The following is a 27,634-nucleotide window of genomic DNA, read 5'->3' as shown; positions in this document are numbered from 1 at the left end:
AGGTCGGGCCCCGTATCGGGCTGTGTGCTAACAGCTCAGAGCCTGGAGCCTGCTTCAGATTCTGTGTTTTCTTCTCTCTCTGCCCCTCTCCCGCTAGTGTTCTGTCTCTCAAAAATAAATAAGCATTAAAAAAACAAAACAAAACCCTTATGTGAAAGAAAAAAACGTATATAAAGTGAAAACGTACATCACAGACTGGCGGAAGGTATCTGCAAGATGTAATGAAAGACAAAGAGCCCAGAACATCTAAAGACCTCAAGTAGAGGGGGGGAAAAACACCCAAGCAAACCTAAAAGGACGATGGGCCACATCAGCCGAGAGGAAGTGCCAACGCCCTGTAAGCATATGAAAAAAGGGTCCACTTCAGTAGCACTGCAAGTGGAAACCACCAAGCTCTGCTGGCTACTGGCCTGGCAAAAGGGAAAATGTACGGCAACTGCAGGCATTGGTGAAACCTGGGAGAGCCCGCATATCCTGCCTGAGGTGGCGTCAACCAGCACTGCGGTCCTGGAGAGTGCGTGACATGTGGCAAGACCTAGCGCAGCTCAAGAGCGCGTGTACGATCTGTCATTCTGTCCTGGGGTACCTCCTCTATGGAAACTCCACCGCACATAAAGAGGGCATTTACACAGATGTGAGCTGCAGCGCCGTTCAGAGTATGGGTAAAAGGAAAAGTTCCCGTAAGGGCCCATCAAAAGGGAAGTAGATAAACTCTGTATGTCCATACAAAAAAATCTAGGACAACAGTTAAAATGAAAATATTAGAATAGTTATTTACATGAGTGACTTCAAAAACAATGTTGAGTAAGAAAAGGGAAGTTTAGGGAAGGTACAGAGAGTATGCTGTATTTATGTAAAACGGAAAACACATGGTGGTTTTTATGGAGACAACATGCGCTCAAAGTATAAGACACGGAGAAGTGTGATTGGTAAGAGTGAACATCCATAATGTTTTATATGCAAATCTGATGGAAGAGTAGCACCTTCTATTCTGAGTCATGGGGGACCACGTATTTGTAATGATTATTTCCATATTTTTTAAATGTTTATTTATTTTGAGAGAGAGAATGAATGAATGAATGAATGAATGAATCCCAAGCAGGCTCTGCACTGATACTGCAGAGCCTGACGTGGGGCTCCAACTCACAAACCGTGAGATCATAACCTGAGCTGAAATCAAGAGTTGGATGCTGAATCGGCTGAGCCACCCAGGTGCCCCTCCCTATTTTTCAATATGACAGAAATACTTCACAAATGTGATAAAAAAAAAAAAAATGAGAAAGTGAAGGCTGGTTTAGGCTGACACAACACTGTGGGGTAGGGACCCTGGAGCAAATCAGAGAAGCTCCATGCAGGGCATAATTAACATCTCATCTTACTTCTGGCAGAAGAGCTGGCCGCAGTTCCTGCAATGGTGCCGTCTTTCTGTGAGAGAAAACCGCACGGAGCAGCCCGAACAGCTGTCACCTCCTTCATCCTTCACCCAGTGGTCAGCAGCGGAACGGCCTGGCTGGTCACTCACAGACCAGCTGAACACTCGGCCTCGACTATCGCCAACGAGGATCCTGCTGTGATCCCTACAGGAGACACGACACGACACGGAGTCACCTCAGGGAAGGCCTCAGCACAGCCATGCGACTGAAAAGCTCTTTCCGTCACTCTTGAGGTTCTCCAGTTTTCCGTGGATGTGTGTGCTGGGGTGGGGGCTGCGTGTATGAAGAGACAAAAACAGAACTGAGCCCCAAATGTGCACTTTCTTCTCAACTCTCTGGATCAAACTTGCCGTAACCTCCAAGAACAGATTTTAAAATCCACACGCTGGCAGGTTTCTTCTTCTGGTTCATCTGTTTAAGCAACATCTGCTACTGCAAACGAAATCTCTTTTCCCCACAGACTGGTCTGGGATGTCTGGGCCTGGGCTAAGCAAATGACTCAGTGGGGAGGAGCGGCTGGAAGGGAATGGCACTTACTTGGAGACGCCCAGGGCAGTGATCTCTGCCGGGTGTGCGTTGTCCTTCCGATCAAAGGCCGTGTGCATAGTTAGCTTACTCCTGAACACCAGCTGACGTTCCCACCGGTACCCTGGAGTGCACAAGTGCAAGACATGACCCACTGAAGTCAGGGTGCTACAACATACGGTCCCACTTCCCAGTAGCTGCTGCGTCAACTTGAAGGTGAAGCACTCTAGCTTAACACTGATAATGGGCCAGCTCAGAGAAGACCTCATTCGAAAAGATAAATGCAGAGATGAGCAGATCTTCAATGCAAGAAGATCGAATTTCTCCAACAGAGGACCTGAGCTCTAACAGGCAAAGCTTGTAACAGGCAAAACCCGCAAATACGGTTTTATTTATTTATCTGTAATGAGTAACTTGACCATTTTCAAAAGCTTTTATGGTTTGTGAATGAATGAAATTTTTGGCGTCAGGTGTTCTTTAAGAAATGCCCAACATATAGTAAATAGAATCTCAAAGTCCATTTCACATAAGAAACTTAAACGGCTGTCTCTGGGTGGCTGAAGTCACAGGGACAGGCGCAGGGACAGCCAGAGTCCACTGCCTCACTCCACCAACCTGCACACCCCCCACAAAGAGCAAGAAACAGACACCAGACTTCACTTTACCAGGCTTCAATCTGCTGTAATTCCGCACTTCAATGGGATTGGAGTGAGGGTGGTTAAGGGGCCCCTGCAGATGGGCTCTGGCCTGGCCCTCTGAATAGTTCACAAATATGAAGCCATCCTTCTCATCCAGACTGAGCTGGTCAGACCAGCGCCTGGAGTCATCGGAGCCACTGTCAGTGCACCAGACGGCCGTTGCTCTGCAGGAGGCTGCCCGGGGCCGGTGGCTGGTGCTGCTGGGCTGGCTAGGCGTGTCCTTGGGATCCTGGCTGGCGCTCTGCTCATCTGCTTCTGAATCACTGCTGTCCTCGTCCTGGGCTTCCTGCCCTGGGTAATGCATTGGGAGAATTAGAAAACATACACACACACGCACACACACACGTTGTGGTCAGATCCAGCTTTGTCCCACTGGTATTTTTCCTCTACCAGTTAAGACATATACACACGATATTTTCAGGTAAGTTTAACAAGAAAAGAAGGGGCACCTGGGTGGCTCAGTGGGTTCAGCGTGTGTCTCCTGATCTCGGCTCAGGTCGTGATCTCACAGTCATGAGATTAAGCCCCATGCGGGGAGCCTGCTTGGGATTCTTTCTCTCTCCCTCTCTCGCCCCTCCCCTGCTATCTCTCGCTCTCATAAATAAATAAATAAATAAATAAATAAATAAATAGATAGATAAATAGATAGATAAATAGATAGATAGATAGATAGATAAATAAATAAATAAATAAATAAATAAATAAATAAAGGAAAAGAATAAAAGGAAATAATTCCCAGAATTTTCAGCTAGATTCAATATAGCAAAAGAAAAAAAAAAAAGGTAGAATTTCTGAGTCCAAAAGAATGCTTTGGCTAAAATTCTTAGCTTGACAATCATTCTTTACCAATCTGGCCAAAACCTGACTCTGTGAATTTCTCAATGCCTGCCACACACTCCCCAGCAAGGTTCGGCTGGGCAGCAAGAACTCCACTCTCCAAGCAGCCCTACTCCTCCTCATGGCTAATCCGCATGTGCCCTGGCCCTGTGAGACACCTCTTCCCAATCTCAGTGCTTCTCAATGTTACCTGTGGATTCCTTGAACAGCTATATGCCTCTTGTCTTTGAATTCTCACCCCAGACTATTATTTTTGGATAATCTTTCTATAAGACAGTGGCCAGCTTGCAGGAAGGGGCCCCAAGCACAGTTCCTTCCATATAGCAGTCAGTATAAATGAAAATCTAGATGAATCAATTATTGACGAAAGCTTTAATCCAAGATTTTGTGGGTTTTTTCCTTCTTTCCAGTGTTATGCATTTCCTCAACCCAACTCCCTACTCTCTTGTGATAGAGTCTGCCGGAGGGAAAATTTGTAAGAAATAAAAATATAGAGTTATAAAAAAAGGAGCGCAAGAACAAATGTGCAGCACCAGCCCACTACACATATTTTTTTTGGCAAGACAGTTTGCCTCCCTTGTACTGACACTGGTAGTCTAGTTGGCTAAGTTGGGTGATTTGTTTTTCATTGCAAAGACTTATAACTATGAGCTTTAAGGTCTTCTTTGACAAGCAGTCTTCGAAATGACTTTGATTTCCAGTGCAACACTGGCTTGCCTTCCCTTTTGCCCAGATAACTGCTCTCATGCCATGCCACTCCCAAGTTGTTGCAAGTCAATCCTTCCCTGTGGGCAGCTCTTCCCTCTGCCATGCTATCAAACTCTATCCACAGTATGAATCTCTAAAAACAAAGACATAGAAGATAGAAGTATCTCTCCTTCCTGAATGTGACCTCCTTCTTCACCTTGACCTTCTCCTTCCTGAGGTAGACCTCCTCCTTCTACCTCACTTCTTCATCTCATTTTCTCACTTAAAACCTTTGTTAAGGACCCACTTTTCCTTGGACTGCTTAACCCGGTGTCTACACACAACAGGTAACCCCAAATACTTACTGGATTGAACTGAATTTTTATGCCCCCAAACACCCAGAAAACCTTTTTTTTAAATTTTTTTTTTTTCAACGTTTATTTATTTTTGGGACAGAGAGAGACAGAGCATGAACGGGGGAGGGGCAGAGAGAGAGGGAGACACAGAATCGGAAACAGGCTCCAGGCTCTGAGCCATCAGCCCAGAGCCCGACGCGGGGCTCAAACTCACGGACCGCGAGATCGTGACCTGGCTGAAGTCGGACGCTTAACCGACTGCGCCACCCAGGCGCCCCCAGAAAACCTTTTTAATGGAGCTTCAATGGACTAGGTAGAAATTTACATGCTTTAAGGTAATACAATCATAAATGCCCTGTCCACTGGATCATGTGTTTTCTGGCAATGAAAGTAGAAACTATTTTCGGCTTACAAAGGGAAGTGATTTATGCCTTTCTGATAAGACTTTCCCCTTAGTAACCCCTTCATTTCATCAAACGCATGCTGAACTCCCAGCGTACAAAAAATTAATCATGGGGAGACAACCTGAAGGTCAAAGTTAAAATCCTGCTCCTTTCCAGGACGTCTCTTGAACTAATCATTCTAAATCAAAGGAGGGGAACCTCTCTGGAATGGAGCAACCCTAAGCGGATCTCAGCCTGGGTTCACGGCACTATTTCCAATCATTCTGTGTAGCAATCATTTCTATCTTCCTTTGGAAAATTTTCAAGTGTTTCACAAATCACAGATAATAAGAGTACAGAGTGCCAGGCTTCAGTCTGAATAAAAGCCCTTCTTCAGCAGGGCTGAAGAGTGGGGATTCTGGTCTGCCTCCATGAATACTTTGCCAACACGATGCTACCCTGTCATCCACACTGAGCCTGACAGGCAATGGATAAAACAGGTCTGGGACTGAGGGCCATCTGACTTGTCCACCACTATGTCCCCCAGATCTGTTTTGTATTTTCAGAGCTGAAAGTCCAAGCCTTTGGTACTCTGGGAAGCTAGCAACCATATTTATTATGGGATGAGGAAGCCAACTACAGACACCAGCACACCAAGTACTGCCCAGTGAACTGGAGGAACGTTTGCACGCCTGCCCTCCGACTTCACACGCTAGGGGGCAGTCGTGCTTCGGGCAGCAATGCCCCACCAGCCTCAGGCTACTGTTCATGTTGTTCAATGTAAATTTATGCAGAGTGACTTTAAAAAATACGAAAACTATCGAATAATTAAAAAGGACTGAATACCTATTTGTGCTTCTGGACAGTCTTCCTGCATTTCTAGGACTTCAACAGGCTCAGGAGCTGGTGTTTCAGGAACTTGCAAAAATTCCATTCGCCAAAACTGAATTTAAGTATGAGAATAAAAAAGTTAAGCAGCTTAAGGGAACAATTTACATGTTATTGGATGAAGATGAGCTCTTGGGGTTAAGCGGATATCTTCTATTATTATGTATAATTAAATTTCCCTCTATCTTGAAAAATGTGGGAGAGGACTGTGTACACACGGTGCTTCCAGAACTGGGTTCCATGAGATGTTAATGGGTGTTTCGTGGCAGAGGGAAAAGGACTGTGGTCAAGTAAGTTGGAAAAACATGGTTCAACTAAGCACATTTTATTTCCTACAAAAACCTCGGAGAGCCTTGCACACACACCAATATATGGTCTAGGTCTCCAAGAAGGCATGCACTAAGCAGGATCCCCAAGTGTATCTGGCCACGGAGCTTTTCCGTAAGGCCTCATGAATGGAGTCATGTGAAACACTGCCACGGAGACAGCGTATGTCAGGGCATGCCTGTCGTCTGAGGCGCAGGGTGTGGTGTGGCGGGGACTGGGAGCCTCGTTTTTCTAAGCCTGTGACTGTGACTACAGGGCAGCAATCAGCCGCCCTGTGCTTTTACAAAGAGCACAATTAAAGAAAAGAGGCACAAAGGAAAATCTCCTGAGACAGAACAACCCAAGTATTTGAAAAGACTGTAAAAGTAAATACTCCGTGGATTAGATTTTCTGCAGAAGTCCCATACAAAGAAACCTTCGAAAAGGATAAACTAGGATTCAGGCAAAATCATCCAGAACTCTAGACAGGTTTTGGACAATGGGAGTCCTCTGAAAGCACTTTCCAGCTCTGTGATTCTCTGCAGAGAAGAAATAGTTCCTGTTTTCCCTAAGAAGCCATCTGAGAGGCCCAAAAGCCAATACTTTTGCAATTTACATTTAGCGATCCACGGTGACAGGGAAACCCTGTTCAAGCGACGTTGGGTCAAGCCGTCCATCCAGGGGTTAGGAGCACTAACAGACTGACTCAATGGGAAGGAAAGGGGCCAAGTCACTGACGTTCCCTGCATCAGAGAACACAGAGGCTGAGGCTTGAGTCTGAGAGTTTGCTCAATGATACTACAACCTGTTGAGGGGGTCTTTCCACCATGGACAGCTTCACAAGCTTCAGGTAAACCGGGGCAGCAAATAGTTAGTGTGTTTCCTCACAGAGAGGACTTACCCGGACCACGCCATCTGAGTGTCCCGTTACTATGACGTTCTGTGTATCCCACTCGTTCATCTCCGACACGCAGCAGCAGACAATCTGCTGGCTCCTGCCTGTGAACGTGTTCACACTCACGATAGGGTTCCCGTTGATGCTCCACACGTGGATATACGTGCCAGCGCAGGACACGATGTCCCCCTGAGAACGTAAAACAGCCTCTTCACTCTCTTTGCTCCCTGCACATCACGTTCTGGGTTCAGAAGCAAAGTAAATCTTTGGCCTAGCTCTCAAAAAACCTTTTAGTTCTTCGACGGGTGACTGGGGAATTTCTGTGCTCGCTGAGCAGCCTCTTAAAGAATTCATGGTGTACGGGCTGCTGCAGTCGAGGCGATCTCACATGGAGGCAAAGGTAGGAGCCCTGCCACACTCTCAGCTCACGCCCCAGCGCACTGCAGAGTCCTGGCTCGCTCCACAGGAAAGCTGCCTGGAGCCTGAGGAGTTGATGCACTTGTCTGCTGCCTCCTGTCCTTTACAAAATCTATGTATACCTTTCCCCCAGAGGCAGGAATCCACCTCGGCTTAATTTTACAAAATGAATCCAATCGCCAAAACGACCAGGTAGAAGAGAAATCTTTCAGTCTAGAGAGAAGCGGATCTCCCTCTTCAATAAATAAAGATGAAAGGTTGGTAACATTGTAACATCCTATTTTATAATTTGTATTCATCTTATTATGAATAAATGAATGGGGGAGGGGATGAGGGAAAAAAAGGAAATTAGAACACAGGTCATTTCTTGGCAAACGGAATAAACCCTTAGAGTCCCTAAGCTGTTAAAACTCAGGTTTTTGTAGGTTCCAAAGACAGAAATGAACAAGCTTTTCCCTTAAACTGTACCAGATGGGCTGTACCCAATCTGATGAGAATATAACCCAGTACTGCTAAAGGGATTAAAGATACTTCCTGAAGCACCTACTGTGTGTCAGTTAGAATGAATGTAGAGGACATTTCACTGCAGCCTTTCAACAACCTGTGAGTCAGCTCTTACTAGCCTTGCTGTAGGGGGATCAAAGTCAAGTGCAAAGAGCTTAAGTGATTTACTTGCCTAACGTCACAGGATAAAGATTTGAATCCAGCCCTTTTTGGCCCTGAAACTTATGCACCACACCATGCTGCCTCTCTTATCCCTAAGACAGCTTAGATGTCACAATGCCAGGCACTGACGTTAGAACTGACCTGGTGAATTTCAGTACAACCAGCAGGTACACGAGGACCTACAGAAATAGGAAGATGGTCATCCAAAGCAGGGAGAAACTGGAAGCTGAACAGCAGCATCGACTCAAGAAAAAAGGGAAGGGGGAGCCAAGGGTGGCACGGTGAGGAGGCCTGGGGCCTTCCCAAACCACCCTCTGTGCTGGTCTTGCTGCTGTTCTTTTCCTCCTGCTGCTCTTCTTCTTCCAAGACGGCAGAAGCAAAACCCAAAGAAAAGTGATACTTCGCCAAGCATTGCTGTGTCTACCCGATTCAGCCACTGAACCACCTCTGACAATGAGCGTCAGCAGCTGTGCTTTAATTAACGGCCTCAGTCTCTGCAAGAGACCAGAGGCTGCCGCACCATTCTGCAGCAGGCAAGACTCTCTTGTCGTACTCCAGGGTGCCTCAATTAGAGAGCATTAAAGCAAATCCTGTGAGCATAAGAAGAAGGGCAGTTGCAAGGTCGCTTACGCCCAAAATGCAGACTGAAGTAAAGCAGACTTGATACTGGCTTCAAAAACAGAAGAGAAACAGAAATCTTTTTATGCATTACTAAGAGGTTACGAAAGCACCGTAAAAGGAAAAAAATCAAACACATCTGTGGTCTGTGCAGCAACTACTGCAATCCATTGGGTGTATACTTGCTTGGCTAACAACGGACTATAAATAAAATTCTCTGTATTTAAGAACAACTCCAAAACAAAGTCCTCAAAATTAAGCATTTGACTCAGAGCAACAATGCTAGATCAGAGCCATTCTGTTGCACTGATGTTTTCATAAAGCTCTGAGGTACAAAGGTTTGTAGGACCAATCCAAGGTACTATCTAAAAACTCCTTACACCTTTGGAGAGGTTGGGTGGCTCAGCTGGTTAAGTGTCTGATTCTTGATTTCAGCTCTGGTCATAATCTCATGGGTTGTGGGAAAGAGCCCCGAGTTGGTATCTGGGCTGACAGCATGGAGCCTGCTTGGGATTCTCTCTTTCCCTCTCTTTCTACCCCTCTCCCTGGCTCATGCTTACTCTAACTAAATAAAAACTAAAAAAAAAGTAGGGGCCCTGGGTGGCTCAGTCAGTGAAGTGTCTGACTTTAGTTCAGGTCACGATCTCATAGCTTGTGGGTTCCAGCCCTGTGTCGGGCTCAGTGCTGACAGCTCAGAGCCTGGAGCCTACTTCGGATTCTGTGTCTCCCTCTCTCTATGCCCTGCCTCTGCTCAAGCTCTGTCTCTCTCTCTCTCTCTCTCAAAAATAAATAAACATTTAAAAAATTTTTTTTCAACGTTTATTTTTTATTTTTGGGACAGAGAGAGACAGAGCATGAACGGGGGAGGGTCAGAGAGAGAGGGAGACACAGAATCGGAAACAGGCTCCAGGCTCTGAGCCATCAGCCCAGAGCCTGACGCGGGGCTCGAACTCACGGACCGCGAGATCGTGACCTGGCTGAAGTCGGACGCTTAACCGACTGCGCCACCCAGGTGCCCCCAAACATTTAAAAAATTAAAACAAAATAAAACACCATACACCTTTCAAATATACCAAAAACTGAATGGACTTTTACCCCTGTGTATACTCCCCACTCATGCCAGGTCTGATTGCTTTTACTATTATCAGACACTATACGTGTCATTCACTAGAACTAAATTTCTTTCTTCTCCTTTTTCTCCAACTACTAGGTATCTGACTAAAAGCATACCACTTAGTATCTTCGGGTGGAAATTAAAGATGGAGCATTCCTCTAAAGCTATCTGTGTGGGTGACGATATGATGTGGCTATGTGGTGTCACACAAGAGCACCCCGAGGCAGTGCTGAGGGTAAGGGAGGGAACGAGCATACACAGCAAAGAATGGTGAGGCTGGGGAGTTCTGGTCAGTCTGCAAGGCCGATTTCTGTATGTGGGCATCACCAACATATGAATGTGGTCACTTGTCCCTCAGACACAGAGACCTCAGTCTTTGTATGCCTACCCTTAGCTTCCTCTGCTTCCCCACACATCTTATGACTATCCTCCCCTCACCCCCCCTCAGGAGGGCACGGTCTCCACAGGTAACTCTGAGGCCAGTGCATTTATTTCATGCTGACTCACTTATTTATATATAAAATACTGATTTTTGAGAAGAGATAACATCCTTTAGTAAGTCTGGGATAACTCTGAAATAATTCCATAACAATTCTGCTCTTGTTTGGTTACCCAAATGTTACCCTTTTCATTTTACATAATAAAGAATTTGTATTTCACGAAGAAAATTTCAACACAATTTTAATATTCTTAACAAATCCTACAAATTCCTTGCTTTTAAAAAAGCCTAGTCTAGAATGTTTTGAACCAAATCTTGCTCTTCAGAGTAGGTAGCAGTGGATTGATTTTAAAACAAAATTATCTGAGTTACAAAGTTTAATATCTGTTCACTTTTTGCATAAATCAAGGAAAACGTAGCAGCATTTATGAGTGCCTATCAAGTTAGAAAACAGAGTCATTTTTTGTTTGCGTTAGCCACAAATACTTAATCTCCTAACCATAAACCAAGCGGGCAATCGACTACTTACTGTTAATTCATTGATACAAAGAGCAGAGACTGGAGCTCGATGGCCTCGGAGCTGGGTTAGAAACGACAGTTTGTTCAGATCCCAGATGATGCAGGTTCGGTCACGGGACCCGCTGACAATTATGTGATAGGCTAATGATGCTGTGGCACAGGTGACAGTATCAGTGTGGCCGAGTAAGGCCTACAAAGAAGAACAGGAAAAAGCCAGGGTGATCACAGGGACTATACTCTGTGGGGGCGCTCCAGAAGGTCTTGGATGCACTTAGGAATGACAGGAGCACGTGCCGGGAGCAGCAGCATTTGGAAAGTCTTCATTCTCCTGTGCCAACTAGCTTCGCCTCATCCCACAGGGAATAGAGAGGTCCGGAGGCCTCTGACCTCCATTTTTGCATCACTTGTTTTCTGGCCCTGGGCTAGTATCTTAGAAGGAAGGGAGCATGGCAGCTGCAGTCCAGTCTGGGTTTCTTTGTATCATTTCTACATGGAGATGTATCAGTAATGGCCCCCAAAGTACTGAATTTAAACTCTGCATGGTTTCTTTTATGCCACCATCTTCTGTTAGTCTAAGGAACTACAATTGAGTGAGTTTCTAAAAAAACTGCACAAACAGTGAGGACTGCATGGTTATGGTACATGGAAAGATAAAGGGGAAAATGTGGTTCTGATGAGGCTGCTGAACTCCTGTTACTGACCTGGAGACGTGTGTGCCCAAGAGATCCCTCTTCAGACTGGAATAAGAACTTTTGTCTTTGGTTAGAATATGAAGACAGCTAGGACCCAGGGAAATGGCAATGTGGGAGAATGAGCATTTCAGAGAAAAAGATTCAGATTACTGTTAAGAGTTCCTGAGAATTTACTATTTAAATAGTGAGTTGCTTTAAATGTTTTTGTCATACATAAATCCTTTCTGAATTCTTAGATCCCAGAAGGCTGTTTTACATAAGAAGTATCTTCTACTGAGGGATTATTGGCTGGTCCAGGAGCTTCAGAGCCTATTTTCTAAACTGAAAATATTGTAAGCAAGAGAGTTTGGATAGCTGACTACACTGTCAACCTTGTATTTGTTCTTGTTGATACTATGTATTTTTTTTATGTGGCCTACCTTTAGACTCTGCAACTAACGAAGTTTCCTACCTATACACATGACTGGTGGTATCAGTACAAGGGGTTCCACTCTTTCCACAGATATTTAAGACACCACTGTCCAGGTCAGGCTTTAAAACAGCTTTGGAGGCACACAAAACTGAATTCACATCCTGGTTTTACCTCTAAATGTGACTTGGGCCTGTGTCTTAACCTCATCAAGCAGTGGTATTTTCAGGTGTAAACAGGGATTATAAACTACATTGTAGAATTGTGAGGACTGGAGTTTTACATTTTTAAACACCCAGTACAATGCTCTGAACATAACAGATACTCAATAAATGACAGATATTACTGTTACACTGCCTTTCAAATTTGTATCCTAAAAAACACTTAGGTGTATACTGCATTAAAAAAAGCTTTATGGCAAACTCAGCAACAAAACAATTATTAAAAGATGATGGCTTAATTATAAAAGGTTTCTTGCTTTAAGAAAAATTTTATGAGAGCCAGTACATAACAAGTAATCAAATGATAAGTGAGGCAAGAGAAAAATAAAAGAATCCAAGAGTTACTAGTTCAGCTGAATGGAAATCACCCAGAAAGAAAATTAATATGAATCAATAATAGCAAATTTAATTTGGTTTGGAAAAATCCAATTTACATACAATACCGTTGACTCTGAACAACATGGGGATTAGGGGTGCTGACTTCTGACACAGTCAAAAATCTGTGTATACCTTCTGACTCCCCAAAAACTTAATTACTAACAGCATATTCTCGACTGGAAGCTTCATTGATAACATAAACATTTGATTAACAGATATTTTGTATGTTATAAGTATTTCATTCTTACAATAAGGTAAGCAAGAGAAGAAAATATTAAGCAAGTCATAAGAAGGGGTGCCTGGGTAGCTCAGTTGGTTGAGCATCTGACTCTTGATTTCAGCTCAGGTCATGGTTTCATGGTTGTGAGATGGATCCCCATGCTGAGCATGGAGCCTGCTAGGGATTCTCTCTCTGCCTCTCTCTCTGCCCCTCCCCTGCTTGTGCATGCACAAAATAAACAAACATTAAAAAATGTTCCTCAAGATAGACATTAAAAATAAAATCATCAGGAAAAGAAATTACATTTACAGCACTCTATTGGGTTTACTGAAAACAGTCTGTATATACGTGGGCCAGGGAACTTCAAAGCTGTGTTGTTCAAGGCTCCAATATATTATACTTAAATGTATTAAAAAATTTATTACCTAAAGACGGCTTGCTTCAGATTTTAAAAAAGGACCAGCTTAGATCATTTTTAGAAACAGTATCTTCTGATTTCATTTCCTTTTTTTTTTCCAAAAACCATTTCTAACAAAAGAACATATATTTTTTTGGTTTTGTCCTTTATATCTGAAGCACCCTGGAATTAAGGAAGCTTGGTAGTTTCTCTAAGGTGCAGGCAGCCAAGACGGAACATGCCTGTCTTCCATTTGTTACCTGTTTGAGAGTGAGGGTCTTAGCCTTTTCTTTCGAGGTGCCCATCTCCCAGACACACACCACTGTGCTCGTTCCACCTGTGATGACCAGCTTGGGGTTGGGGCAGATTGCACAGAGAATCTGGCCCCACTCAGACAGACACTCGTAAACAGTCACTACCTGTAAAATAAAACAGACGTGAGACACACATGCTATCAAGAACCACAAACTTCTGAATCACAAGGAGCACACTGGGTGAAGGAGAACCCCTACGTGGGTACCTCAAAGGCAAATGCCCGTGTACATTCTGGGCTGGATTCCCGTTAGCAACATTTCCACTGAGGCTCCACCCTGAACTGCCCCTATAGTCTCCTAACTGCAGCTGCTGTTAGAAACCATAACAAAAAGGCCTTTGCTTATAGTGGGTGTCCAGTTAGTCCAGTCCAGTAAAATGATGTTCTGATTATGTGATGCTGTGAGCGATTCAGGGGACAACCTGATAGAAAGATGTGTTTGCTGTATCCAGTTGGAGGTAAGTGGAAATCACGAGTGCTGCTGTTTAATGAGAATGCTAACTAAATGGAATCGTGTCACAGTGCGATACCCAGACTTGCGCAAACTAGATCCCTCCTGAATGCAGAGAGTGAGCACAGGGCACTGATACTACGGGACAGGTTTCATATCAGTCATTTAAGAGTACAGAAGTGGTAAGTGGGCCAGATAATGACCCCACCAAAAAGAGGCTCTTTTAGTTGTCAGCAATGTTGAATACCTGGCTGCCTAGGACCTCCTGGAGGAATTCTTTGAGTGGAAGGGAAACTGCTAGAGCCTGGTACACAACTTTTCAAAGGAGACTTGCTCTGTAGGAAACATATCTTTGTCCACTACCTCCTTTATCCTGATCTGATGCAGCAAAGCTCTCCCTTCCTCTGGGCTCTGGAAGAGCAGCTGACTAGCCCTGGGCTTGGGCTCTTCCCACCCAGTTCAAGCAGGATATCCAAACCACAAAAGAGCAAGATTAAATGAGCAAGAAACAATGCAAACCTTGTCTGACTCATAGGTTCCCAGCCTGCAGCTGAGGTCTGCATAGCCCCAAGCGAAAGTTTTGTTCCAGGTTGGTGGGATAAGAACCTTATTCTGTTCTACTGCAAGAATGCCTTTATCTGTACACACTATTTGTCCCACAGGTTCTTTAAGTTCTATAAAAAACAAATCAACAGATTAGAATGGGGACAAGGAAAATGAACCTTGTAATCCCATATATAGGAGATCGTTATCTCAAATACCACAAATCAAGCATCCTGACACAGACATTAGGACAAAATGACCTTAGAGGAGGAGCTTGGCTTTTGAGTCTTTTTGCTGGGTGGCCAGTCAACTGGGACAGGTGCTGCAGGACTTCCTTCCAGCCCTCCTATCTCCTGACACTCTTGGGTTTGGCTCCTACCAGTCAGCCTGTCTTCTGCACGGAGTAACCTGGGATGCTCTTCAGAATGCCATTCGAAGACCTTCAACCAAACTTGGCCTTCAGCACCTCCAGCCTTAGACTGGTGATACCCAGCCTTAGACTTCCTGGTCCCCCAAGAGGCCCGACTCCCTGCTCTGCACTGGAACACTGCTGAGCCCACCAGTGCTCTAGAACTGTCACTGGCAGTGAGTGGAGCTGGCACAGGGCAGTCTGGGTAATGAGCCAAAATGGCATAGAGCTGGTAGCCTAACCAACTAACCAGAATCTGATGCTCCATTTTTTGGATCTGTGTAACAGTGACAACTATTACGATGCAAAAACATTTTTTCATTCTAAGGGGAAAAATATCTACTTGAATAAGTACTTTTAGATAACTCCTACCAACATTAGCTAGCTAAAAGACACTTGTAGTGGTATATTAAAAATGCAGTCTTTTTACTGTTATTTCTAAACTGGCAGAACAGGCATAAATGAAGATTACAGAGGTTTTTCTACATCTATAATAATAAAGTTGAGCTACAAGATTTGGTATATTAGGAGTTTTCACTATCTTAGCAGGGTGGAGAAACCTGTTTGGTACTTTTAGTTTTGTTTATTTATTTATTTTATTTTTAGAGACAGAGGGAAAGAGAGTATCTTCAGCAGCCTCCTTGCTCAGCACAGAGCCCAAAGCAGGGTTTGATCTCACGAACGATGAGATCATGACCGAAGCAGAAAACAAGAGTTGGACGCTCAACCGACTGAGCCACCCGGGTGGCCTATTTGATTCTTTTTGATGAAAAATCCGATAGGCCAAAAAACCCAAAGCAAAACAAAAGGAAAAGGAGAAAATCTAACAAGTATTTGGTGATTTATCGCAAGAACTGTAGCACTTATTACAAATGACACTATCGTTGAAAAGCACATTTGTTTTTGATAAACTAGGATTCCTCCGGAATCATGAATCAAAGGTTGACTTCACATCACCTCACCTTTTACAGGCGTTAGAGAAGGCCTCAAATTGTCTAGGTGATGGAAAAAGATCTTGTCACTTGTAGATCCCGGTGGGGCAGAGGTGCCCGTACTGTCTCCGTTTAGTCGGCTCCTCACTCGCTTTGGTGGATGAGGTTTTTTAAATAACTGGTAGGAGAGAAGAGAACACATCTTACAATGTAAGCTAACATTTATTGAGCCCTTTTAAAAAAAAAAAATTTTTTTTTAATGTTTATTTATTTTCGAGACAGAGCATGAACGGGGAGGGTCAGAGAGAGAGGGAGACATGGAATCTGAAGCAGGCTCCAGGCTCTGAGCTGTTGGCACAGAGCCCGATGCGGGGCTCGAACTCATGGACTGTGAGATCATGACCTGAGCTGAAGTTGGACGCTCAACCGAGCCACCCAGGCACCCCCATTTATTGAGCCCTTTTTATTTTTAATTTTTTATTTTATTTTTTTTCCTGAGGTAACAACTTTTATTTATTTTTAATTTTTTTCAATATATGAAATTTATTGTCAAATTGGTTTCCATACAACACCCAGTGCTCATTCCAAAAGGTGCCCTCCTCAATACCCATCACCCACCCTCCCCTCCCTCCCACCCCCGATCAACCCTCAGTTTCTCAGGTTTTTTTAATATGAAATTTATTGTCAAATTGGTTTCCATACAACACCCAGTGCTCATCCCAAAAGGTGCCCTCGTCAATACCCATCACCCACCCTCCCCTCCCTCCCACCCCCCATCAACCCTCAGTTTGTTCTCAGTTTTTAAGAGTCTCTTATGCTTTGGCTCTCTCCCACTCTAACCTCTTTTTTTTTTTCCTTCCCCTCCCCCATGGGTTTCTGTTAAGTTTCTCAGGATCCACATAAGAGTGAAACCATATGGTATCTGTCTTTCTCTGTATGGCTTATTTCACTTAGCATCACACTCTCCAGTTCCATCCATGTTGCTACAAAGGGCCATATTTCATTCTTTCTCATTGCCACGTAGTACTCCATTGTGTATATAAACCACAATTTCTTTATCCATTCATCACTTGATGGACATTTAGGCTATTGAGCCCTTTTTATATGCCAGGTGTTAACGTTTTCATTTTAGTGAGGCTTCATGACAAACACTAGGTACTCTATGATCACACTCTACATTTGAGGAAAGAACTTTAAGGAGGCTCAGAGGGATGCCACACATCTTTCATCTTAGTAAGTAGGGGCGAGACCATGTGCTTTTTAAAAGCTTGGGTTACCACCATACTCTAGGTCACTCTGATTTGGTAACTTTTCAGAAGTAAATCAATCTACAGTTAACAATGACTTTCCAATGATTTTAAAAAGTAACCAATTCTTTATAAGCCAGACACCTTTCTGTACCACTGAGGGCACTCCTGTACTCCTGCTGTCGGTCAGGGCTGGGCCAAGTACAAAGACTTGCCATTGTTCTGGAGAGTTCCCAACCATCAAGCCTGGAAACCTCCAGGTTGCTTAACAAGAAGGGAGTCCAGGAAAGCCTGGGTGGCTCAGCAGGTTGAGCGTCCAACTTCAGCTCAGGTCATGATCTCGCGGTCTGGTCCATGAGTTCGAGCCCCGTGTCGGGCTCTGTGCTGACAGCTCAGAGAATGGAGCCTGCTTTGGATTCTGTGTCTCCCTCTCTCTCTGCCCCTCCCCCTCTTGCACTGTCTCTCTCTCAAAAATAAATAAACATTAAAAAAATTAAAAAAAAAAAAAAACAAACAAGAAGGGAGTCCGACAGAGACACCTGCGGCAGGAACCAAGAAGGCTAGCTACGCTAAAGTGCGGAGCCTAGGGCGCTTGGGAAAGGCGAGTGGTGAGAATGGCTCAGCAGAGCAGGCCTTTCCCCCAGTGCTGGTTACTCCTGGTGTGCTCTGGAGGATGGGGAGGAAAAATGGTATAAAGTCTCTCAACAGGGGTTTCCTCATCATGAGGGTGAGGGAACAATATAGCATTTGGGTGTCGAGTGACTAAGCGCTTGGGTCTTTCTGTTCAGGTTCCAGGTAGTGGTCACAGCAGCTAGGGCAGGGCCGGTTCCAGGCACTCCCACAGCATGCACTCTCATACCAGAGCACTGCTCATGCCTGTATCAATAATCCAATCCGGACCACTACTATCTGTTCCCTCAACTATTGAGAGCTTCCCAGGTGGTATTCTGCCCCTAATGTGGCTCCCCTACAGTGTATGTATGAGACTGTAGATAGAATGATCTTTAAGTTTCTATTTTAATTCTGGTTAATTAACGTACATGGACAGAATGATCTTTAAAGTATGAATATGGCCATGCCATTTCCCTGCTCAAAGTCAGCACTGGCTTTGTACTGGCATTGGGATGAAACCCCACCTCTGTATGCTGGGCCCCCAAGACCCCATCTTCTTCCCTGACTGTGCTCTTCCCATCCTCCTGCCAGATGCTGTGTAGACACAGGAACACGTGCCCCACACTAGTCTGTGAGGGGAAATGCTCTTTGAACAATATTTCTGTTCATCTGGACTGCAAAAGGGAGGAGGAAGCAATAATCTAGGAACCTACTGAACCTACTGGGTGGCATGGCTCTTCACTTAGCCTACACTTATTATATTATACGGTCATTCATCATCTATAGCAATATTACAGCTTAAAAAATGAAACTAAGAGCATCAATGATGAAAATATCCATACCTGTTTAGGGATCTGACCAAAGTTATTAATGAACCCTATGGTGGCTGTCTCCTTTAGTGGATCATTTATGTTGTAGATATCCACTTGACCCTCATAAAAAAGATGGTGGAAGACATTTACAGCTTCTACTGCAGCAGGGCCTTGCTGTTTATAGCCAAAGATTAAGTCAATCCACTCATGCAGATGGGCACTCACGTAATCACATTCCAAAGCCTGTAATTTCAAAACATAGGTTCAGTCACAGGCTGACTTTTATTACTTGTTCAGAAAGCAAAAGAATTGGCCAGTGGTCAACAGGAACTAAAATAACTAAAAAGTTATAAGAACAATATCTGTAATTCGAACAAATGGGTGATGTCTTGCTCAAGGTCCTCTCTTTGTATTGTGGTCAGTGACCCAGGGAAATCCAAATTCAACTGCAAAGGGTACTCCCGTTACCTCACGATGGACTCTGATGAATTCCCGCGGGTCCCCTTTTGCCCACGGTGGAAGGATAACATCGCCAAGCTTGGTGCCATTTTGTTTACAGCCTGTGCAATTGGATAAATTAAAAAGAAAATGAAAGATGGGATAAACAGTACTTTTACATTAAAGTAGCCAAGAAATACTGGCTTAGATTCATTACCTGAACTATGGAATTTTACCACCATAAAGAACCCTCTGAGATCATCTACTCTGATATTTCCCTCAGTCTGCTCCTTAGAGAATTCCATCAGAGAGATTATTAAGTGTTAGCAAAACTGAGGGGCCCGCCCTGTCAAATGACTTCAGAAAATGCTGACTTATGCAAAGTTAAACATGTTTCTTCTTGCAAAACTCCTCAGAGGCACAGCCCTTCTCTAGGAGGGATATCAGACACAACATTTCTGAAGCGTAACTGACCACAGGACTCCTTTTTAATGAAACATTTTGTGAGGCTGCTGTTTTGAGGTTAGAAAAACTGCTCAAATTCAATCCCCTTAGGACTGCACATTTGGAAGATCATTAGCAATTTCTCTCAAACCTTCTTTTGTTTGGGCTTTTCCTGAATGCTTAAAGCCTGGTGAGTCATCAGCAGTTAACCAGTACTGAGTTTCTTGTCTTAATGTTTTGACAAAATTTTGCCACTCATATGGAGGCTGCTGAAGGAATACCTAACTTCTCAGTCACTAGGGAGTTGGAGGGCTCTCTTTGCTAAGGAGGAAATGAAAATACCACAGTCTTCCAGAAATATTTGCAATGCATGTCATTTCTCCTATTTCTGATTCTTAAACCCTTGAGAGAGCTCTGCAGAACTGACACATATTTTGCTCTAAGGATTCTCATTAAAAACCAAGATCTGAAATCTAATTCTTTGGTGTTAGTATATCAGTAACAGGAAAAAAAAAAAACTTCTGGAAAAACTACAGGGCTAACCTGGGAGAAACAAAAGTTGTGACAATGCATACAGGTGATATTTATTCCGTGGAAACTGTTACTTTAAATCATAGACAATCTGAAAAATATTAAAGAAACTGTTTGCTATAAAATCTATCCACAACAAAACATATTAAGTGGAACTGGCAGCTCAGGAAACAGGTCTTTTCTTTTCATTTTTTGGAAGAACAAAAGGTTAACTTTAGCTTGTAGTTTTCTTAGATACAAATCAGATGATCAATGACTCAATGAACAGTAATGTTGACTCAACAGCAGTTGGTTAAATAAACAGTTACATGAGACATTTTCAGAAGTACAATTGTTCAAATTCTAGAATACAAAGGCAGTTCCAAGTGAGGGCCAATAAAAATATTTCCCATAAAAACAATCTTGTTTTTGTCACTGTTACTTGATGGCTTATTTATAATGTGGTATGGAGTGAGAACTACAAAAATCAGTTTACTGTTTAAAGCAATGTCTTTACTTGGTTGGAAAAATTGCCAGATGACTTAAGAAAAAAAATAAAACAATCAAGTTATTACCATCTCTCCCCCTCATTCACACCTCCAGTCCACTCCTCTTGAAATACCAGACCCAATTTTTTGATAAGAAGCAACTAATAATTCCCAGACTTGACATATAATGTACTTTTCAAAAAAATATGCTTATAATCCCTAATATTTAATGTGATACAATTTTATTTCACCAGAAATATCTGTAATTTTAACATTTAAAGAGAACACTCTTTAGTATACTCTTGGTCTGATTCTGGTACTCTGTAGCTCTCCTCCAGGTACATCTGTATCGAGGGTATAAAAAGAAGACATGGGGGGAATCGCTACACATCTCAGAACCAGGGCAAAAACCCAAGTGCTCTTCTTTTTTTTTTTTTTTTTTTTACATCATTTACTTTCTTTTTTGGGTAGAGGCCAAACAGTGTTTTGTTTTGTGTTTTTAATTTAAGTGAAATTTACTTAACATAAACTTAGCCATTTTCAATTGAACAATTCAGAGGAATTTAGTACACCCAGAATGTGGTGCAGCCACCAACCCTATCGAGCCCTAAAACATTTTCATCACCCCACAGGGAAACCTGGCACCCATTAAGCAGTTGCCCCCCATTCCTCCTGCCCTCCTGTCTCTGGTGACCACCAATCTGTGTTCTATTATAGATTTGCCTGTTCTGGATATTCCATATAACTGGAAACAGACATTATGTGATCTTTTGTGTCTGGCTTCTTCTACTTAGCATAATTTTTTGAGGTTCATCCATGTTATAGCGTGTCTCAGTAATTCATACTTTTTCATGGCTGAATAACATTCCAGTGTATGTAGATTCCACAATTTGCTCATTCATTGATAGGCATGTGGCCTGTTTCTACTACTTGGCTACTGTGTGTAATGCTGCTACGAATAGGTGTGTGTATGTACTTGTTTCAGTCCTTTTGGACATATATCTCAGAGTGGAATTTCTGGGTCATATGTGATCCTGTTTTTAACTTTTGAGAAACCACCATACTGTTTTCCACAGCAACTCAACCATTTTACATTCCCACCAGCAATATATGAAGGTTCTACTTTCTCCACACCCTTGCTGGATCTTGCTATTCTTTCTGTGTTGGTTTTTTTCATCACAGCCATTCTAGTACATGTGAAGTGGTACCTCACTGTGATTTTGATTTGCATTTCCCTAATGACTAATGATGGTGGGCATCTTTTCATGTGCTTATTGGCCATTGACCTTCTTTGGAGAAATGTCTCAGGTCCTATGCCCATTTTTTTAAAGTGGGTTATCTTCTTGCTGTTGAGTTGTAAGAGTTCTTTATATTTTGGATACTAGACCATTATGAGATATATCATTTGCAAATATTTTCTCCCATTCTGTAGGTTTTCTTGTCACCTTCTCCATAATGTCCTTGGATACAGAAGTTCTACATTTTGATCAAGTCCAAGTCATCTTTTTTGTTGTTGATGTTTGTGCTGTTTCTTTTTTAAAGTTTATTTATTTGACACAGACAGAGAGTGCATGTGCATGTGTATACACACACGTGCGAGCAGGGGAGGGGCACGGAGAAAGGGAGAGAGAGTGAGTTCCAAGCAGGCTGCCAGTGCACAGCCTGACATGGGGCTTGATCCCACGGACTGCAAGATCATGACCTGAGCCAAAATCAAGAGTCGGACGCTTAACTGACTGAGCCACCCAGGTGCCCTGATGCTTGTGCTTTTGATATCCTATCTAAGAATCCATCGGCAAATACCAGATGATGAAGACTTAGTTCTGTGTTTTCTTCTAAGAGTTGTAAGGCTTTAGCTCTTATATGCAAAGAGTGGTTTTTTTTTTTTTTCAACGTTTATTTATTTTTGGGACAGAGAGAGACAGAGCATGAACGGGGGAGGGGCAGAGAGAGAGGGAGACACAGAATCGGAAACAGGCTCCAGGCTCCGAGCCATCAGCCCAGAGCCCGACGCGGGGCTCGAACTCACGGACCGCGAGATCGTGACCTGGCTGAAGTCGGACGCTCAACCGACTGTGCCACCCAGGCGCCCCGCAAATAGTGTTTTTTAAAGTGTGTGATTTCATGGAGGAAAGATGATTTATTATGAAGGTGAGCATGACAAAGACAAATGACTCTTTTTTAATTTACTTATTTAAAAGTGGATCATTTAAGTTGGATTTGTAAGTGGGCGGGGCTAAAACATTTTTGCAACATAAAACTGATCCAGTGTTTCTGGAAGATGGGGGCTATCTCTTTCTTTGTATACCTCTCCATATTTTTTTCTTGGAAAGTGGTGTCCCCAGGGAGGAGAGTAGCATTCTTCAAAGTTGAATTATAAGTGAACACAGCAAAACACTAATGTACATCTGTATCCAAATGCTGTGTATGCATTTCTTGTTTTTCCCTGTTCACCATCTGTTCTATTCCTTTAAGGAGCCATCACTCATTCCAACTCTAAGGTCCAGAACTTGGTGTCTTTAGCTGCTCAAAGTTGAGCTCCAGTCCCAATCAGAGATAATGAGCACCACTTTTAGGTTTTATGCTGGGGCTATTGAGAGAGTCTCATGATCTTTCCCATTAGACCTGAAGCTCTAATTTCACAAGGTTAGAACTGCCAATTGACAAATAAATACAAATTATTTAAAACAATTTTTAAAAAGAAAAATTACTCAGGTGTTATCAGATATGAACATTGCTCTGAATCTTCTGTTAATGAAACTTTATGAGGTAATAATGATTTACATGTTGAACTCTTAAATACGATAGGGTATGAGGTATGAAAAATATATGAAAACAGAACAGTATCTGGCAGGATTATTCTAAAGTGGAAACAATGGAATATGTTTTAAAAGAAATACTCAGAAACCTAGATCAGCAAACTGTGTTCCAAGAAACTATAGCCAAAATCAAATCTACTTCCTGAAATTGCTGGATTATATATATAAAGAGAAGAGAGTGCTGATGAAACTTCTCTCCTTTTTATAAATGTTGATTTGTCTGTTTCTAGAAAATACTACCCTAACAGGATATAGAAGAGAAATATTCTAAATTCCTAACTTTAAAACATATTAGTATGCAAGCTGAGAATGCCTCAGGCGATACAGAAGATTAAAAGAATACACTGGGGAAAAATAATACATGAAAATTTGAGTATATCATTTCAGCAATAATTTCAATCATAATAATTTTTTTTCTAAAGTTTATTTATTTTGAGAAAGAGGGAGCGAGAATCCTAAGCAGGCTTAGCACTGCCAGTGCCAAGCCCAACGTAGGGCTCGATCCTATAAACTGCGAGATCATGACCTGAGCCAAAACGAAGAGTTGGACACTTCACCGACCGAGCCACGCAGGCGCCCTTCAATCACAATAATTTTCAAATAAAATTTTACTTCATCTTTGTTTTTTATTGAAATAACAATATTCTGACCATTAGATGTAGTATGGTCAATCTGTAAATTTTCCTAAAACTCTACACTTGAAACAGCTATTTTGAACATAAATCTATTTTTCTTTTTATATTTACTCCACACACTCGATTATAGTAAACAACAGCTGCTGAAACCACAAGGAAGTCTTTTCTTGTCAGTGTGTACTGCAGATAATAGTCAGGAAAGTGACATTTCTATTGGTTAACGTTCCTAAGACGGTGCCACAGCCGTACGTACCTAGATCAAAGTTGTTGGAATTGAACAGGAATTCTGGTAAGTAAAAAAACTCTGGGATAAGTTCTTTCACATCTGCCATGTTGTGCTTTGATGCTGAATACCAGGCCTCACGTACACTGTGGAACATTCGATCAGCCAGGTCAAAGTGGCCTCCCTGCAGGCGGAATGAGAAGACACCTCTCTGTTAGAGAACCATCCCCACCTTACAGCTTCTGTCAGGCTCAGGCACTTGAAAAACCCACATAAATACATTTGGTGACAAATTCAATTTCCCATCATCATCCCATCGTCTCCATCATCCTGCATCAAAAATATAAAATTTTAAATCATCATGAAAAGAAAATTAATCCAATCCTTTTGGGGATATTCTTTACGAAGAGTGCTTAAAGTAAGTATATATTTTGTAATCAAAGTGAAATCCAAATAAGACTTTAAAAATCATTAAGAAATTAGCTTTTGGTGAGAGGGCAAGAGTGTAAGGAAATATGAATTCTTCCATGGTATGATGATGCTCTCCTAAAAAAGAAAAGATTCTAATGTAGCCATGTATAGCCATCTATATATGTGTGACTAATTTTATAAATTAACATGACATTCAAGTTCTCACACTGCCAAGAATTAGGTGAAAAACTAAGAAGGTGATCAAAAGAAGTTATAGATACAACAAATTCAAATAGAAAAGGGTTTCTTTCGCTAACACAGCCTCATAGATACACCATCCTTTTCCTCAAACTCCTTATTGCTGAGTTTTAAGCGAACACCATGTATCTGTCTTTCTGATGAAGCTCATTGCAGGAAAATGCCAAAGTCCATACGATTCCACCAAGGCCTGCCACCTCTCTGATGTCATCCTCTATGACTTTCTCCCCCACTTACTCTGCTTCAGACGCTGGCTTCCTTGCTGCTCCTAAAACATCTCAGGCACATGACTGACGTGGGGCCCTCGCATGGGCTATTCCTTCTGCCTAGAACACACTTTCTCCAGATGTCTGCATGAGTAACTCCCTCACGGCCTTCAAGTTTTTGTTCACATGCCGCCTTTCAAAGGGGACCTACCCTGCCCAATCTATTTACAACTGCACTGTGCCTACCCCTACCTCCTACTCCTGTGCTTTCCACCCCCCTTTCTCTGATCTGTATTTTTCTGATAGCATTTATCATATTTTAAAACACTTTAAAATGTACTTATTCATTATCCTTATCTGTTTCCCTCAACTAAAATATGTAAGCTCTACAAAGTAGGGCTTTGGTCTTTACCCACTGATATCTTCCATGTACTTAAAACAGTGCCTGGTACACAGTAGGTATTCAATAAATATTTGCTGAATAAAGGAAAGAGAATGTGGAGAAAAACAATTAAAATGAAGAAGACAGCAAATGAGCTAGACTGTACTACTCTTTTTTAAATTTTTGTTGAATTCAACCAGTCAAGGCTGAATTCCATATACCTGGCTGGAAAGCACATAGTAGGTACTTGCTTCTTTGACTAAAGGACACTGGCACTTGTTTACTGTAAACAAATTCTAGTTAACTCATCAATTTTGATACAATGACATTCCACTTGAATTACGTTTGACTATTTTCAGTGACTAAAACGTCATAGGGCTTCTTGTAAGACAAGATAATGACATTAAAAAAAAAAGCGCCACAATTTTAAATAGAAAGAAGGCTTGAGTGAAATAGAAAAATACTACATTTAGAGTTTTACCTGCAGCCTTAAGAATATCTGAGTGAAAGGCTCCATTCTTACTAGGTATGAAGCCACAATCATTGCAGATGAATAGTGGGTCCCATAGTGGTAAGCTGGAGTTTCTCCTGTTCAAAAAAATTAAAGCATGATTGAAAATAAAAGAAGAGTAAATATGGAAAGTAAAATTGGTATTAATAGGCTTGAAAACGTAACACACACGTGAGAGCTATGACACTACACACAATTGGTATCGGCATTTGTAGTGTGGGAACTTTATGGCACCGCTACTCCTCACTTACATACCTGGCAGTAATCCATCCAAATTAAGTAGAATTCAATGCCTTTCCCCACAAACTTAGCACATTTGGCAATTCATGTTTTGAGGCTTACTGTAACAGATAAACCTTATTAGCAAACTATCTTCCACTAAAGCAGGATTTTGACTTACAATTACTTTTTATGAGGTTCTGGCTTTGCAATGATGTATTTCCAAATTGTCTATGAATATTGTGCAATAGTTATTACTCTCCTTAGCAGGGAATAGAAGGTCCACACATGGAATACTGTTAGGCTTAGTTTTTCTTTCCTTTGTTTGTTTCACCCATTTGAGGGAGACACATGATAAAAACTGAACATAATAAATAATAAGTATACTGTTTTAGGAGGTAACCAATTATCATTACCACTATTTTTAAAGCAAAAGGGTTCCAAAAAGTGCATCAATAAGTTAAAAGAGAGTTTAATAAAGGAAACTATAATTCCTGGCTAAAATATGGTTAGAGATAAAAGCAGATGATCTGATGGAAAATCGCTGCGCTACACAAAGCAGGCATATTTAGTTTTTGGCCAGTACCTAATAAGCTACCGAAAACATGCCTTCTAACCATGGCCATCAGTTGGCATGCAAAATCTGACAACTGTTAATATGTGTCCATATATAACATATATAGATGTGATGACATATAAGCAATTTGGGGAAAGATACAAGAATGTCAGACTGTTAAATAATGACTTACTTTTGAAACTGAGGTAAAAGTCCAATGAAAAGAAAAGTTACGTACCATTAGGATCTTCCCAGTCTTTATATCGCTTCTTATATTGAGCTAATCGTTCATCTGTCTGTGCACCCATTGGCTTAGCCAGGTTTCTAAAGGTCTTGGGATTAGTAAGGTCTACCTCCTAAAATACAAAATGAAATCCAATTCCAAGTTACTATACACCTTTTGTTGTGACCAAGGTAGAAATGGTGGCTATAGCAGACGATGATTTATAAATGTTTGTGGTCACACTGGCAGAATGGGGCTCCAAAATAATGCCGTACACCTACTGGTTATCCATGCTTTACAGACAGACACATGGCAGTTTGTCAACTGGTTCAGTATGAAGACAACTACTTTGGAAATTAAGTGTTCACAGAGGAAGACACTCAGGATCCAGGTCTGGAGAGGAGGAATAAGGGAAAATCCTTCCCAGTCTTGGCAAGGAGACAGCAGACTTAGCACAAAGGCAGGCCCTGATTCATCTTTATTTTCATTACCATTCATAACTATAGAACCAAATATCTTTTCTGTTCTCTTCCTTTCCTCCCCCATTTCATCCCAACTTCCTTTCTGAGTATTTTCTTCTTAGAGGTAATCGGGAAGTGAAATAAACTAGAGCACTCAGGACTCACACCATGGCCTGGTGTGATGTCCCTCTCTCTGCACGCTAGACCATGTGACTTCCAAATAAGATGGGATCTTTCCATCTACCACTGATAATTTTGAAAGCTTATTTAAAAAAAAAAATTTTTTTTTAATGTTTGTTTATTTTTGAGAGACAGATAGAGTGCGAGTAGCAGAGGACCCGAGACAGGGAGACACAGAATCCAAAGCAGACTCCAGGCTCTGAGCTGTCAGCACCGAGCCTGATGTGGGGCTCGAACTCAAACTGTGAGATTG

At 42.2% G+C, this 27,634-nt stretch overlaps 1 protein-coding gene across 12 annotated transcripts in view; it reads right to left on the bottom strand.

Moving 5' to 3' along the window:
* WDFY3 (WD repeat and FYVE domain containing 3) overlaps window positions 1-27,634 on the bottom strand; it is a 247,835-nt gene that overhangs the window by 5,337 nt on the left and 214,864 nt on the right. For all 12 annotated transcript variants that reach the window (XM_040479270.1, XM_040479279.1, XM_040479263.1 and 9 more), the window contains 14 exons: window positions 26,756-26,873; window positions 25,713-25,819; window positions 24,005-24,158; window positions 18,886-18,977; window positions 18,448-18,660; window positions 15,777-15,924; window positions 14,382-14,536; window positions 13,359-13,517; window positions 10,792-10,971; window positions 7,015-7,197; window positions 5,766-5,862; window positions 2,624-2,947; window positions 1,971-2,082; window positions 1,380-1,577 (listed from right to left, as the gene is read on the bottom strand). In XM_040479270.1, the coding sequence (XP_040335204.1) occupies window positions 1,380-1,577; window positions 1,971-2,082; window positions 2,624-2,947; window positions 5,766-5,862; window positions 7,015-7,197; window positions 10,792-10,971; window positions 13,359-13,517; window positions 14,382-14,536; window positions 15,777-15,924; window positions 18,448-18,660; window positions 18,886-18,977; window positions 24,005-24,158; window positions 25,713-25,819; window positions 26,756-26,873 (2,240 nt within the window). The remainder of the gene's footprint in view (window positions 1-1,379; window positions 1,578-1,970; window positions 2,083-2,623; window positions 2,948-5,765; window positions 5,863-7,014; window positions 7,198-10,791; window positions 10,972-13,358; window positions 13,518-14,381; window positions 14,537-15,776; window positions 15,925-18,447; window positions 18,661-18,885; window positions 18,978-24,004; window positions 24,159-25,712; window positions 25,820-26,755; window positions 26,874-27,634) is intronic.

The sequence above is a fragment of the Herpailurus yagouaroundi genome, unplaced genomic scaffold, assembly GCF_014898765.1.
Source record: "Herpailurus yagouaroundi ecotype Mexico unplaced genomic scaffold, PumYag 28, whole genome shotgun sequence".
NCBI lineage: Eukaryota > Metazoa > Chordata > Mammalia > Carnivora > Felidae > Herpailurus > Herpailurus yagouaroundi.
This window is presented reverse-complemented; position numbering and strand designations above follow the sequence as displayed.